General features: G+C 35.3%; 1 protein-coding gene across 1 annotated transcript; it reads right to left on the bottom strand.

The window, feature by feature from the left end:
- Positions 1-8,121: 8,121 nt before the first annotated feature.
- Positions 8,122-12,812, bottom strand: LOC115994923 (NADH dehydrogenase [ubiquinone] 1 alpha subcomplex subunit 13-B). The gene is made up of 3 exons (XM_031119264.1): positions 12,491-12,812; positions 8,660-8,731; positions 8,122-8,557 (listed from the first exon to the last, which is right to left on the bottom strand). Exons 1-3 carry the CDS (start codon positions 12,703-12,705, stop codon positions 8,413-8,415), a joined length of 432 nt encoding a protein of 143 aa, XP_030975124.1. The 5' UTR covers positions 12,706-12,812; the 3' UTR covers positions 8,122-8,412.
- Between the last annotated feature and the right edge of the window lie 1,616 nt (positions 12,813-14,428).

The raw sequence follows: 14,428 nt of genomic DNA, 5'->3' as shown, positions 1-14,428 counted from the left end.
ACCTAGAGGCTAAATTAAAATAATTTATAGGTGAGTGGAGCCTCCAAAAGGAGAAAGGGCTACCATCGGCCATTGTTGATATATTTTAACCAATATATTTTTCTTTTTCACCTTTCACTTTGATGAAATTCTATTCTATCTTATCAAGAAGGGAAAGCTATAATGTACAAGGGCATACAGTACTGAGTTGAGTTGTAGTCTTTGTTTGCATCACACTTCGATAGAGTCGAGTTGTAGTCAATTTTCTTGGCATGTGTTTATGAAGTTCTATTAGGAAGAAAACATCAATTATGTAATGATGTATAATCTCCTAAGTAATTATTGGCTAGAGTAGGTATAAATTCCTAAGTAAGCACAACTTTTCTACGCCATGAATGCTATGCCACTGCCTTATTTCTTTTACTTTCTTCCTTGAATGTAATGTCACTGCCTAATTTCTTCTACCTTCTTCAAAGACCTTGACTCTCTCTCTCTCTCTCTCTCTCTCTCTCTCTCTCTCTCTCTCTCTATTATATGTATAAATACACATGTATGTATGTATATAACTATGTATACATAGACATGGTTGTGTGTGTGTGCTTGTGTGGGTGGTGTAAGTGTAAGCCTTTATTAGATAAGTTTTGTGGATTGGACTCGAAAGAAAAGCAACATAAATTTTGATGTTTCTAATTCGTATGGTTGTTGGAGATTGTCAAACCAGCTTTTGTTTGGAAGCTCCATTTAGCTAAATACCCAAGCTGTTGGTCAAATCATTAGAACTCTTCTGAATATGTGAAATTCTCCACACACACAAAAATACCCATAGTTGTTGAAATTTTTAAGTATGCTTTCTATTCTTGGCTTATTGAATGGGTTATCTTCACTGCTAGTGTAGCAGATATAAATAGATTCTTACCAAAGTAGGGAAAAAAAGACTCTTTAGTATCTTCCAAATTAAGTTAATTGTGGCCTCATTTCAGTTGTTTGCCATCACAAGTTGTACTTGTACTCCACCTATCCAGTAGTTAAAAGCATTCTTGTTCAGATTGTTACCTTATTCTTCCCTTTGAAATCACTTCAATGTATATTTGTTCACGTCCTCTCTCTCTCTCTCACACAAAATTTTGAGGTGTGTTCTACTGTTGGCATTAAGCAATTATGAATTATTATAATAGCCCTAATATCAAATGGAAAATGAGAGTTTTTGAACTACTCTAACTAGGATCTGACACAATAATTTTAAAAAAGGTAGCAGTATTTTATTATTTGGGAGGACCATTAGGTAAAGGTGACATGTTATCCTCGAGGATTGAATAATTTTTTGAACTCCAGAGGATCCTATAACAGTTGAAAAAACTAACCTAACTGTAAATGGCAGATTCGTTGGACAAATTGTCTTATGAAGATATACTTGTCTTAGTCAATGATTAATTAGACCATATAAGACTAAAGATCATTACAAATCTGATATTTTCTTCCAAATAGAACTTCACATTGCACTTGCCAAGAAAATAAATGAACCTAGGACCACAAAGAGAGAGAGAGAGGGTATCAAGGATAAAACCTTGTCATCTACTTTGACCTAGAAAAAATAAAATTTGGTCCCAATGATAATGTTTAAAATTATAAATTCACATCAAATGTTGAAATGTTGAGCAATTTGATCAACCTATATGAGAGAGAATAAATACATATATAGTGTTTTGCTGCTATTACTCAAGAAACCAGAAAAGTTGTCGAGGGCCTGTATGTTGTGGTTCCTAATGTTCAAAGTAAAACTGTAAAAGGTGTAATAAGAGAACCTCAGACTATTTCTCAAAATGATAATTCCTTCCATTTCCTTGTACATGGTTAAATTTACAATTAAGTTCCTCAAACTGTGATGCAAATGAAAACACAAAAGGGCCTCTTAATCGCCAAATTATAACAATTCACATGCTCTATTTATGTATATCAGTTCATAGAAGCATTTCATCAAACACATAATTTGCATTACAAAACCACAAACGAAAATAGAAATAGAAAATAAAGACAAACTCAAAACAAATCATTGAAAATACTATGAAACAATCCACAACACAGCCACCACCACAACACAACCACCACCATAAGAACCCCTAAACCATATTAGCTACACACTGCAAGCCACAACCCAGCCACTACCACAACCCACAACACATCCACCACAACAACTGACAAACCATTTTAGCTACCCACTGCAACCACAATACAACCATTACAACAACAACCCACGAGCCATTTTAGCTACCCACCATTACAACAACCATTAAGAATCATCCATTGTTTAAATTTTTAATTGTCTTTTATTGTCAACATTTAATGACTACTAATTGATTGACTAGTCCATGCCTCAATCCCCTCTTAACAAATAACAAATTAAAAACACATTCAAATTTAGTCACTCCACATGCAGATTCAATCAAAAGTATAAAATAATTGTAACTTTATTAAACAATTGAACTCAACTTTATTAAACAATAGTGGACAGCAAAGGATTCTGAATCAATCCTAATACCAACACTGGGATTTCTATATTCTACTGGAAAGTCAAAGTGAGGATCTTTAGCTTGTCTTGCCATAAAAGATAAGACGAAGGAAACCTTAAAATTAATTTCCCCTCCCCATGTTTTCCTTTACAACTCCACTTGAATATTCAGTAGTAATTGATATAAGTTAATAAAAGCAACAAAGTAATAATAAAGTGCACGACCAGCTAATTTATCCACCGTAACATAGCCACCATATTGAGAGAAATTCATGAATTTATAAACACCCATCATCCCTAAATTTCAAAACAGAGACAAAACCCATGGAACATGGAAATTTATAAACACCCATCATACCCAAATTTCAAAACCGAAAAAAATAAAAAATAAAAAAAACAGCAATGAAAGATGGAAAATTTATAAACACCCATATACCCAAATTTCAAAACACAGAAAAAAAAGAAATAGAATGGTATTTGTAGCGTACCCTAGTGAGAATGAGAGGTGGGATTCCAGAGTCAGCTAAGAAGCGAGCAATGAACTCGACCATTGGTGTCTTCCCATTGCCACCCCACGTCAAACTGCCTACACTTATCATCGGCACCGCCAAGCGGTGGTTACGGAGGAGGCGGAAGCGGTAGAGAGAGTGGCGGAGGGAGAGAGCGAGCGTGTAGAGAGAGGAAGCGAAGGAGAGGATTGGAGTGTGTGCGATCGGTGAGGGGATCTGTGAGAGTTGTTAGCGATCTGCGATCGGTGAGGGGATTTTTGTGATCGGTGAGGAGACGAAGGGGATTTGCGATCGGTGAGGGGATCTGTGAGAGTTGTTAGTGATCGGTGACGGGAGTGTGTGCGATCGGTGAGATTTTTGTGTAATCGGTGAGGGGAGGAGTGTGTGCGATCGGTGAGGGCGGTCGATCTGGAGTTCGGGTATATTTGTGTTTGGATGAGGGATTTTTTTTTCCTTTTTTTTTTTTTGTTATTTATACTGTTGGTTGAGCTGCGTTTAAAGAAACGCAGCTCCAAACATGTAGAAGCTGCGTTTTTTAAACGCAGCTCAGGATAAATGTCTAAGCTGCGTTTTAAACGCAGCTCTAGACTTGTAAAGCATTTTTGATGTTGCGTTTTTTAAACGCAGCTCAACCAATAATTCAAAAAAAAAAAAAAAAAATTTCCTGGACGGGACTGAAGCCGCGTTTTTTAAAAACGCGGCTTCAGTCCGAGGCGGCTAAACGCGGCCTGATTCGTCCAAAAACGCGGCTCCAGCCTTTCCTTTGAGCCACGTTCATAACAAACGCGGCTCAAAGGAATAGCTGTAGCTGCGTTTTTGAAAAACGCGACTTCAGCCCGGTTTTTTTGTAGTGTTAATTTCGTGAAAAAAGAAAAGAAAACAAAAAACTTCAACAATTTACAAAAGAAATATTAGATAATAAAATTTATTTTTAAGCTGGAGACAAATTGATTAATACCCATTTAGATGTTTTTTAAGGGTGGGGGGGAGGAATTTGGGGGGCTTCTAAGAACTTCTAATCCCTTATTTTTAATTCCCCCAAATTGGAGAGATTTGAAGGGGGAGTAGGATAAATTATAAGGTTCATATGGTGGACAAGTGACATGGTCCACCATTCCACTAAAAGACTTATACTTGTTTAAAATTATTGAGTTAAAAAAATTTTTTAAACGAAAATTGATTACTGACTCAGCAATTTTAAACAAATAGGAGTCTTTTAGTAGAATGGTGGACAAGTGACGTGGTCTACCAGAAGACTGTATAATTTCTCGGGGAGTAGATGAAAGTGATTCTAGAGCTAATTAAACATTTTGAATTACCTATTTTACCCTTCACCATTAATAGCAATTATAAAAAATACACGTAAAAATTTCTCTCAAATCTCTTTTACGTTCTCTACCCCTCTCTCTCTCTCTCTCTTCTATGCTGCTCTCTTGCTCTTCTCTCTGACGTTGCTCTCTCACTCTACTTTCTCAGACCTAGCTATTTGTCATTCAGAGATAAACTCTATCTTTATTTCTCTTGGGTTTTATTGCTTTTGCTGGATTTTTTCAATCTCTAGTTGGTTTGTGGCTTGAGGTATGTATACTACACATATTTGGTTTATGGATTATGTAGAAATTGTGATTTCTGACCTGATGGTTTTTTTTCCTAGAATTTTAAAGCTTGGAAGAGTTGCTCACAATGTGTTTGATAAATTGCTTGATTGATTGTGTATACTATGTGAGTTTGATTTTTTGGATGAGAAATCAACTTTTGATTTTAAAGACAATAAGCTGCCAAAGAACTTGAGAGTGCTAACTCAACACCAAGCCTCCCCCATCTTTCTTATTCTTTCCCTTTGACTTGCCCACATCCAACGCCACCTCCTCCTTGATTTCACTAGGCTGCAAAGCCATCTTCCAAAAATCTTTATAATGAAAATCTATATTGTTTTTGAGCAATTGATGATCTTTTGTAAGTAGTATTATCACTGTAGCAATTGAGGGATTGTTTGTTGTGGGGTCTGGTTGTACAGGGCCTTCCATGAATCCTGCCAACGCCTTAGGCTGCGCATTTGTGAACAATCGGCATAACACTTGGGAACATTTTTATGTTTAGCTCTGATCTTTCGATTTCTCTTTATGTCACCAATCAAGCAGAAGAAGGCCAAAAGAAACAAAATTTGTATAAGCTCTTGTCAATGTTTTAAGAGTTTAATTCCTTCTCTTTTTCTTTTCTTTTTCACCTTTAGTAGCTTTATAGCTTTAGAAATAGTGATATGATTTGTCAACTAGGAGTATATATATTATGCTCCTAAAAAATGGGATTATGCAGTAACTGAAGAAGATGTGCAAATCGCACAAAGGCAATTTGAATGTTTGAGTTTGCTTGAGCTTCCCTTGGTTCGGTGGACACGCATGCATGGGTTGTTTTTTAAATGCGTGGACGTTGCAATATGAGAGAAAGGTTTTTCTGCGTACTTGTATGTAGCAATTATTGAATGTAGGGGTATGTGATAGCAAAAAGAAAGGGGCAAATATTTAAGGTCCACCCGATCATGTGCATTGTCACCTAACTCTTAAATACATGTTCCTTTCTTTTTGCTGCCACATACCCCTATATGCATTGCACATGACCCTTGAACACCATGGACCAATATTGCTAGTTTATTTTCAAATAAGGGTTGAATTGTTAATTTAAATATATTTAATTATTTCCTCTTATTCCCATTCTAATTTTTAAAACATCCAAACTTGAGGAGGAGTTAATTATTCCCCTCCCCCTTTACTTAATTTTAAAAACATTCAAACAAGATGACGGATAATCATTTCCCTCTACTTTCCTCTTCATCCAAACTTCTAAACATAACATAAGTGATAGTTTAGAAGTAGGGGCACCTTTTGTGATGGCTTATGGTTGTGATTCAGAGACCCCCTCCCTTCTCCCTCTATTTTTCTATAAATAAATAATTAATAAAAAAGAATGTTTTTAGTATTTCAATATGCCTCTTGAATGTTTATTTGAAAATTATATATCTCCTCTCATTTATTTATTTATTTATTTTTGAGAAGAACTCTCATTGAATTTTGTGATAGAGCAATTTGAAAGAAAGAGGATTTATCTTTTATGTCCGCTCTATAGAGAGAGTGCAAAAAAGTAATTCCAAAATGTAGAACAGTGAAAAATGAAGAGAAAAGATGATGAAAATAAATAAATAAAGAGATGGAATGGTTAGACGATTGGGTTGGGTGGGGATTGGGCTTGGTCTTGAGCTTGTTTTTCACCCAAATTGAGCCCTTGCCTAACTGACAAAAGTAATCTCAACTGAAAATAGCCCAACCGAAAATAAGGCCCATAAAATCTTCCCACAAATTGCCCTTTGCTATATTGTTAAGAGAAATAATGTCAAAGTAAGAAGTATTCCACTTAATTCTTCTCTGCCCCCTGATAAGTTAATTTGGGCAGGTACCTCTAATGGGATGTTTACTGTACGGAGTGCCTATAAACGTGCTTTGGAGAGTTCAGGTAATTGTGGTGATGCTTCTTCTTCGGATGGCAGTCACTTGCGTTGTTTTTGGAAGAAACTATGGCGGCTACCAATTCCTCATAAAGTTAGACATTTTTTATGGAGGGCTTGTAGGGATATTCTTCCAACAAAATGGAATCTCAAGCAACGCAAGGTGTTAACCGAAGATCTTTGTGATGCTTGTTTGCTAGAGCCAGAAACTTCAGGCCATTTATTTTGGTCATGTCCGAGAGCTAAAACAATTTGGAGCTGTGCAGGGTTTTTTGAGTCAGTTTCTGCACTTCATTTTGACAGCTTTATGGAGTTAGCGTGGAGGATGATTATGGTGGATCGGTGTGATGAAAATGCTACTGCGTTGATGGGAACTATTGCTTGGAGGTTATGGGAAACCGGAATGAAACACGCAATGGTGGAAAACGGCTTACTGAAATGGAGTTGTGCCGTGATGCTTCAATGTGGTTGCTGGAATTTCAGGAAGCTACTGTTTCTGCATTACCGTGGATGTCTGACCCAATTCTCCAACAGTCTTGGCTGCTTCCCTCTGATCCGTTGTACAAAGTGAATGTGGATGGGGCTGTGTTCAATGCAAGGAACGAATCTGGGGTTGGCGCAATAGTTCGTGACGCTAATGGTTTAGTGGTGGCTGCTTTGACTAAAAAAATCCATGCTCCTTTGGGTCCTTTGGAGGTGGAAGCCAAAGCATTTGAATTGGGTTTGGAGTTTGCCAAAGATGTTGGATTACAGGAATTTATCTTGGAAGGTGACTCTCTCAATGTGGTTCGTGCCCTTCAAGGTTTATCGTTGCCACCTGTTTCAGTGATGCATATCATTTATGGGATTCAAAGTTCTACCCATGATGTTAGGAAAGTGTTATTTTCTCATGTATGTAGAAATAGAAATAAACCTGCCCATATATTAGCAAAACATGCTATTTGTATTGATGACTTTATGGCGTGGATAGAAGAGAATCCTTGTTTCTTGGAACAAGCTCTCCATCATGATGTAATGTTTTCTTCTGTTTAATGAAAGTTTCAAGTTTGTTATCAAAAAAAAAAAAAAAAACAATATCATTTGCATCTTTGTTATCATAAACCCAACAAGGAGTACAGGCATAGAATCGTTTTTTCAGCTTCATATGTTCCAAATAAAGTAAAAATTCTTAAATTCAAGGAGTTGAACTCGTCAGATTGCCAAAAGAATTCCTTTACTCATTGATTAGTTTTAATTTCACTTTTACATCTGCAACTATACAAATACAATTATACAAGGAAAGATTTCATGATCCTTTGTACTAGCGTAAGATTCAATCAGACTACCCTTTTTTTCTTTTTTGAGAAACCGATTAGACTACTTGGAACGTATGATCAAAGATAAATTCAACATGGATCAAGCAAACATTTTAAAATATTACTAGTGAAGCTATTTCACTGATATTGGAATTAACGGATACATCAATGCTAAATGCAATGACAAGATGATGTAGGTTTTTTCCCCCTACTACTAAGTATATTGGCATTGAACTATCTGGCTGGCTAGTCCATCTTGAATTTTCTTTACCCAAATATACATCGCTCTCGAATAGCCACAACTGCAAATCAAAGCATAGTGTGACGAGTTGGTTTTCCTTTTCCATGACATTACCATAATATATGTTGACGCTTCTGATACTGTTCCTTCAAGTCCAAATTTTAAGGCGAATATAAAGAGTAGAAAACAACTTGGGAGTAACATTAAACAATAATTGTTGTAGTAGCATTTGCAAAGCAGGCTTTGAAAAGTTTCAAATACATTTTTATTTTCACTTCAACAGGGCCTGAGACGGAGTAATATAAGAAACTTGCATGAAGAGAAAACAACCAACGCTTGATGATTAAACCACCACCACATAAATAACTGCAGTTAGAATGGTATCACCAGACCTCAGAACGGAGCTCGCCTGTTGATGGGGGCATCCATCTCCCAGAGTGGTACACATTTTCACCAACTTTCCAACCAGGCACATCTTTCATTACTTCTGCCTCATACTCAAGATACTTCTTCCACTCTTTGACAAATCTATAGAAGGTAGACCAACAGAATTCAGTATTCTAAAGTTGAATGATTTAATAATAAGGCATGGGTAATGGAAGAGGAGTATCAAATATGTTATCTGTTTACCTTTCGTCTTCCTCAGCTTGAATAAGAGGCAGTATGGCTGTCCGAGCAGCATATTTTTCTTCTTTAAGTCCCCTACAAAATGAACAGTTACATGTATCATTAATTGCTTTTCACCTTAAAACAATTACATGTAACGGGCAAACGTAGCAAGTGTTGGCCCATTACATATATCATTAATTGTTTTTCACAATATCAGTCAATAGCACAGGAATAGTATACAGGATAACCAAATATATCATATATGACAAGATATATAGAAAGACATTATATAGTCCAGTTACTAAAAATTCATACTTCCAATCCAAACTCCAAACTAATATCTATATTTAGGGAAGGGGGGTGAATTTTATGTAATACAGCAATGGGAATTGTTTCTAAAGATGACATACCTTTCTCATTGAATATTAAGACAGTTGAAACTCAAGTGCTGTAAGTATGATTAAAAAAAAAAACCAGAGATTCAATGGAGTACTACAATGGAAATTGTCAGAGTTGGATTTTCCAATCCTATGGTTCATTGACATAAATCATCTTGCTCTCCAGGACAAAAAGTCTACTCAATCTTAAGAACTTTCTGGTTCATAAAGAAGTTAAAAATCGAGGCATTTAATGTTTGTTACTCCCCATGAGTAAAAGCTATTAATGTTCATGCTCACCTCCTCCTAATCTGCAAGACTCCACAATATTGGCAGTGAAGAAATATTTTGTCAATAAGTAACAAGTCTCATTTAACAAAAAGTGCAATGAGAGACATAACCATGGTACTTAGGATGTATACAAGATAAATAACCTAAAAGAAAACTAGCATCTAAGATTCAAAAGATCAAAGAACTCCAAAAAATTTGAGGAAGAGTGTGGATTCAAAAGAGACCTTAAGAACAATAGCTTTAGCCTTATTACTAGTAATTTACAGCCATCATCCTTTCTTTCCAAAGACACCACAATATACACAATGTCATAGACGACCAAATTTCAGTACTAATATGTTTACTTAAGTGTCCCCTCCATAGTTTTCAATAGAACAATCACCATAGTTGGCTGACCCTCACCCATCTAACTCCAAACTTATAAGGTCTTAGACCATATAATTAATTGACTTGCTACTTGCATGTAACTTGTTTCTAGAGCTTCATATGCTTCCTTCCATTGGAGAGATTGGTCGTGATCAAATTTCTTAAAAGAAAATATAAACGTTATAGTTTTGACTTTATGGGGAGTTTTGGATTACCAGATGAGCTTAACTAGTGCTCAAGGACCCAAAGAACCTGACCCACCCGCCCAACTCGAAGGTTTGAAGGCAGATTCAAAAAATGGTGGGTCTGGCAGATTTTTGGTTAAGAAATTTGAAATTTATGGATTTCATGTCAGATGTTGGATGAAGCAAAATCTCACCCAACAAATCCAAGTTACCAAACCCACTGATAATATAATGTTAAGTGAGATTTATGTTAACAGGGCTTGTAGTTTTAGGCTGGAAATCCAACCCTACCTGCCATGTGTGATAGCCTTAACCTTCTTCTTTTTTCCCCCTCATTTCTCCTCAATCAGATTAGTGTTCTCTCTCCCTCTCACAACTCTCTCTGCCTCTCACTCTATTCTCTTTCTATCTCACTTAGCTTGTAACAACACAGCCTTAACGCCACTGTTTACCTCACACTCTCTTCAATCCTCTCTATTGACAGTTTCTGTCACTCTCTTTTCCTTTGACATCACATTTGCTCTCATCCAGACAGAAATCCCAATGATAATGGGCAACAGTGACTTATGGTCATGGCTTTCTTCCACCTCGATGAGGACAACTTAAGCTCTTGCCTTAGATTATTATGGGTTTTATTTTTTATTTATTATTGTTTTTTTCATATGGCTTAAATCTATTTATATCTTTTATAGGCACTGGACCTATGTTTTTACTTCTGATGCCGGATGAGAGTGAAGGATTGAAAATTTGAAAGGAAATTCATATAAATTCAAATTGTTTTTGGTTGTTGGTTATGGAGGTCTGTCATAACCAATAACCTGACCCAGACCCAGTTGGCCACCTTAAGGTTGGGTGTGGATGAAACCGTCCAATCTGCTGGACAGCCATGGGTGGGCGAGTACACAACCCGAAGGGGTTGGTTGAGTGACTGGTTAAGCCCCAACCCAAGCCTGACCAACCCTAATCACCCCTAAGCTAAACTGGGAAAATAATTAGAGGAAGCCAAGTGCTACTAAATTAACAATGACACAGGTGTAACTTTGACCCCCTTATGTGATGGAATTTTTTTATTTTTCACCACAAAAATGGGCATTACTAGAAACTTGTTGTCTTTAAGTGGATCGAAGGGTAGCTTGGGTGTGGTCCTATGCTTCAATGTTTTACATGAAAAGCCCACTCTCAAGACTTGAATCCTCACACTTGTGCTTGGTACCCTGTAACTTTTTTTTCATCACAATAGTTCTAATATTCAAATCAGAGGCAGCATATATCAAGACAAATTGCATTAAGATAACTACTCCAAAAAGATTCTTATAGAGAACAAAAAACAAAACAGTGCTCTTTTGTTGGAATGAGCACACCCAATCAAATGAAAAATTTGAGGTCAACGGTGAAAATTATTTTACCTTTTGATTTGAGCTATTTCTTATTAATCCTTATAAAAATTATATTAATTTAACATTACAATGATCACTTTGCTTCACTGACTCTCCACTTGCTTTCCTTGTGTAAGACAATAAGATTTACTTCATCTGGTGCCTAAGTGGGGCTAAAGCATCATAACATGCAGCTATTTATTACTCATAGATAATTGTGATGAGAATTCGCTCCATTCGTTTCAAATGTTTGGTAGCATTAGAAAAAATGAGTCAAAGAAAAACTATATTTGGTCAACATAAAAAATATGGCTTTTTTTAGAGATTATTTTCCACTAATTTTTTTTGGAAAACAACTCTATTTCACAGCAGGCTAAATAAGGAAAGTTAGGAAATCGTTTTCCAACTCATTTACGGTTACTACCAAACATAGGAAAATGAGATACTTTTATAGAAAATGCTTTTTGGAAAATGACTCATTTTCTAGAAAACATTAACATCGAAACAAACAGAGTTGATAACGAACACCATGACGTGATGCTATCTTGGGCAATGAACAAAGCATTCTATACTAGGGGAGCTTTGCTGGCCTTGTAAAATATTATATTTGTCATTTGTTTGATGTATTTCCTCATTTACCAACCTTTTCTCACACAACTTGGATCTTCTTATCTTTTTTCACAATTTAATTTTGGTATATTGATTGATTGAAATTTGAAGTATCTAAACGTGTAAATTTTTCTATATGGCCAATCTGGATATCTTCTTAATAATTTCTTCTCTCATGTTCCTCAAAATCCTCATCATACAATAAAACATATACCAAAAAATGTCTAAGAAACCCAGCATTTTACTCAATAGAGCACTAACAGGTTTTACCTTTCACAATAAATCATCATTTGATATCGACACATTCTTGGTCTAAGAATCTTAAGACCATCCGAGTTCTAAAAATGATTCCTTCAATAATCCTAAAAAAGAGCAATTCAAAGTTCGAACAGTGACAACTCAAAAAAAAAAAAAATTGAAAATTCTCAAAGAATTGCAAAAGCCATAAAGACCCATCTCATTTCTAAAGGTTATCTCAAACCCACAAATCCAAAAACACCAAAATAAACAACAGAACAAAGATGTATGCATAATAGACATGTCCATTAGCCTATTTCAAAAAATAGAGAAAACCCAGATGAGAAAATCCATAAACTAAAACAAAAACAAACAGAAATCAGTTAATTTAGGTTGAGAAAATTTGCGGACCTTCGGATCTTGTTGCCCTGGCCGAGCCGGTACATGCCCCAGGACCAAGCACCGACGGCGACGAGGAAGATAGCCATGGCGCTGGGACCATTGCTGGAGATCCGACGGGCGTATCGGACCGGAGCGAACCCGCCCGGTGGGGGTCCGTCTTGGAGGACAGGCATGTCCCTCACGCTCGCCATCCCTGGCTTCTTCCTTATCTGTGCTTCGGTCATTTTTTTTTCTTTCTCTGTGGGATTTGGTGAAATGGAAATGATGTGAGGTTTGCTGGGTGGAGATTGGAGAAGAAGAGGAGAGCGAGGCTTATGTGTGGAGTTATACTAGTGTGTTGCTGTGTGTACGAGAGTTACACTTTTTGGATCCAATTGGGAGGAGCCAAGTGGTCTCTCATTTTGTCGCACTAACCCTGGCTTAGTTTAACTATTAATGTCCAATATTTAATAGCATTTTCAACAAAAACATGTGGATTCAAATTCCCACAAAAAAATTAAATAAAACAATTTAAAATACTTATCATTTATAAAATCAACTAATTATCGCACATTTTTTGTGCAATAATCACTTTACAAGTATAAACACTTGTGAAGTGAGGGATAAAAGAATCATAATTGAGAGCAGCTTATATTTGTATTTAGAAAGAGTAAAACTTTAAAAAGTTTTATATAGGACAGTAAGGTAAAAAAATATTTTAAAAAAATTACTAGTCGTTGGTTTGGGGTTTTTGAAAATGTCCATTTTGGAAAAAAAAGAAGGATTTAAAAGTATATTTAAAAAAAATTGATGAGAATTTTTAAATATTGTTGAGATTTGTTTTTGTTAATTAAGCGTTTGGATAGCATTGGTATAGAAGAATTCTTTTGGTGTACATTACCAAATATAGATTTTTTCTTTCGTTCATTCCAAATATGGACTTAACTATTTTGTTAAAGTTTTTTTTCTTTTTGTTTTTTTTGGTTAAATTACAAATTACACCTGCATATGTTTGTAATTTAGTTTAATTTAAACCTTACACAAGGGTTCTCCTAAAAAAAAAAGTTTAATTTAGTTCCATCCAATGCAGTCCTTTTGTCAACTTCCATCTTACACCTAATTGTAAAGTTCACTAAAACAACATTCTTTTGAAAAGTGAAAATACTAAAACAAATGGTGAGATTGGATGTAACTAAACTAAATGACTAAATTTATTAAAATGAAATATATATATATATATATATATATATATATATATATATATAAAACTTAAAAGACTAGATTGAAAATAGGATATAATTTGTGATTTAGTTTTTTTTTAATAAAAAATTTTATTTTGTATTTTTCCCCCTTTTAAGGCATTCATAGCTAATAATAATATTTGAAATTACTAATAACTAATAAGTTCATAGAGAGAAATACATTAAAGTATTTTCAAAACCCACAATATATACAAATAAATACATTTTAGCTATAAAAAAAAACCAATACATAAAAAAAAAATTATAAAAAGATTAAATAGAAATAGTCTGCACACACACCCCACACCCCCCCCCCCCAAAAAAAAATTATACGACATTTAAGTTTCTCAAAAAAAAAAAAAAAGAGTTTATTATGTTTTTACATAAATTTCCCACAACATTTTCATTTTGGTTCATTGTGGAAACATGTCTGGACTAATGGTGTACTTGATTCATATGCATGAAAGTGATAGTGATATTTTTATTATTATTATTATTTTATTTATTTATTTTTTTGTGTGTGTGTACAGAAGTTTTGACATTTACAATTGGCATGAGAGATGAGAATAAGGGTTGTGTCTACAACTACACCAAGATGGTTACCATGAGGAGAACTTTGTATTGAAATCTGATGAAAGTTGGCCATTGAATTAGGACAGATAACAAAAGAGCAGCTTGGAGTGTGAATCATGCAGTCAGGGGCAGAGCTACACACATTCCCACCCCC

This window comes from Quercus lobata, chromosome 6 (genome assembly GCF_001633185.2).
Source record: "Quercus lobata isolate SW786 chromosome 6, ValleyOak3.0 Primary Assembly, whole genome shotgun sequence".
Taxonomy (NCBI): Eukaryota; Viridiplantae; Streptophyta; class Magnoliopsida; order Fagales; family Fagaceae; genus Quercus; species Quercus lobata.
This window is presented reverse-complemented; position numbering and strand designations above follow the sequence as displayed.

Bases quoted from the DNA above. Each gene is read 5' to 3' on its own strand.
- LOC115994923 (XM_031119264.1), bottom strand. From the start codon at position 12,705: ATGACCGAAGCACAGATAAGGAAGAAGCCAGGGATGGCGAGCGTGAGG. The intron at 8,732-12,490 runs GTCCGCAAATTT...TTCATTTTGTAG, and splicing joins CAGGGCAACAAGATCCGAAG to GGGACTTAAAGAAGAAAAAT. The intron at 8,558-8,659 runs GTAAACAGATAA...TACCTTCTATAG, and splicing joins CAAGCTGAGGAAGACGAAAG to ATTTGTCAAAGAGTGGAAGA.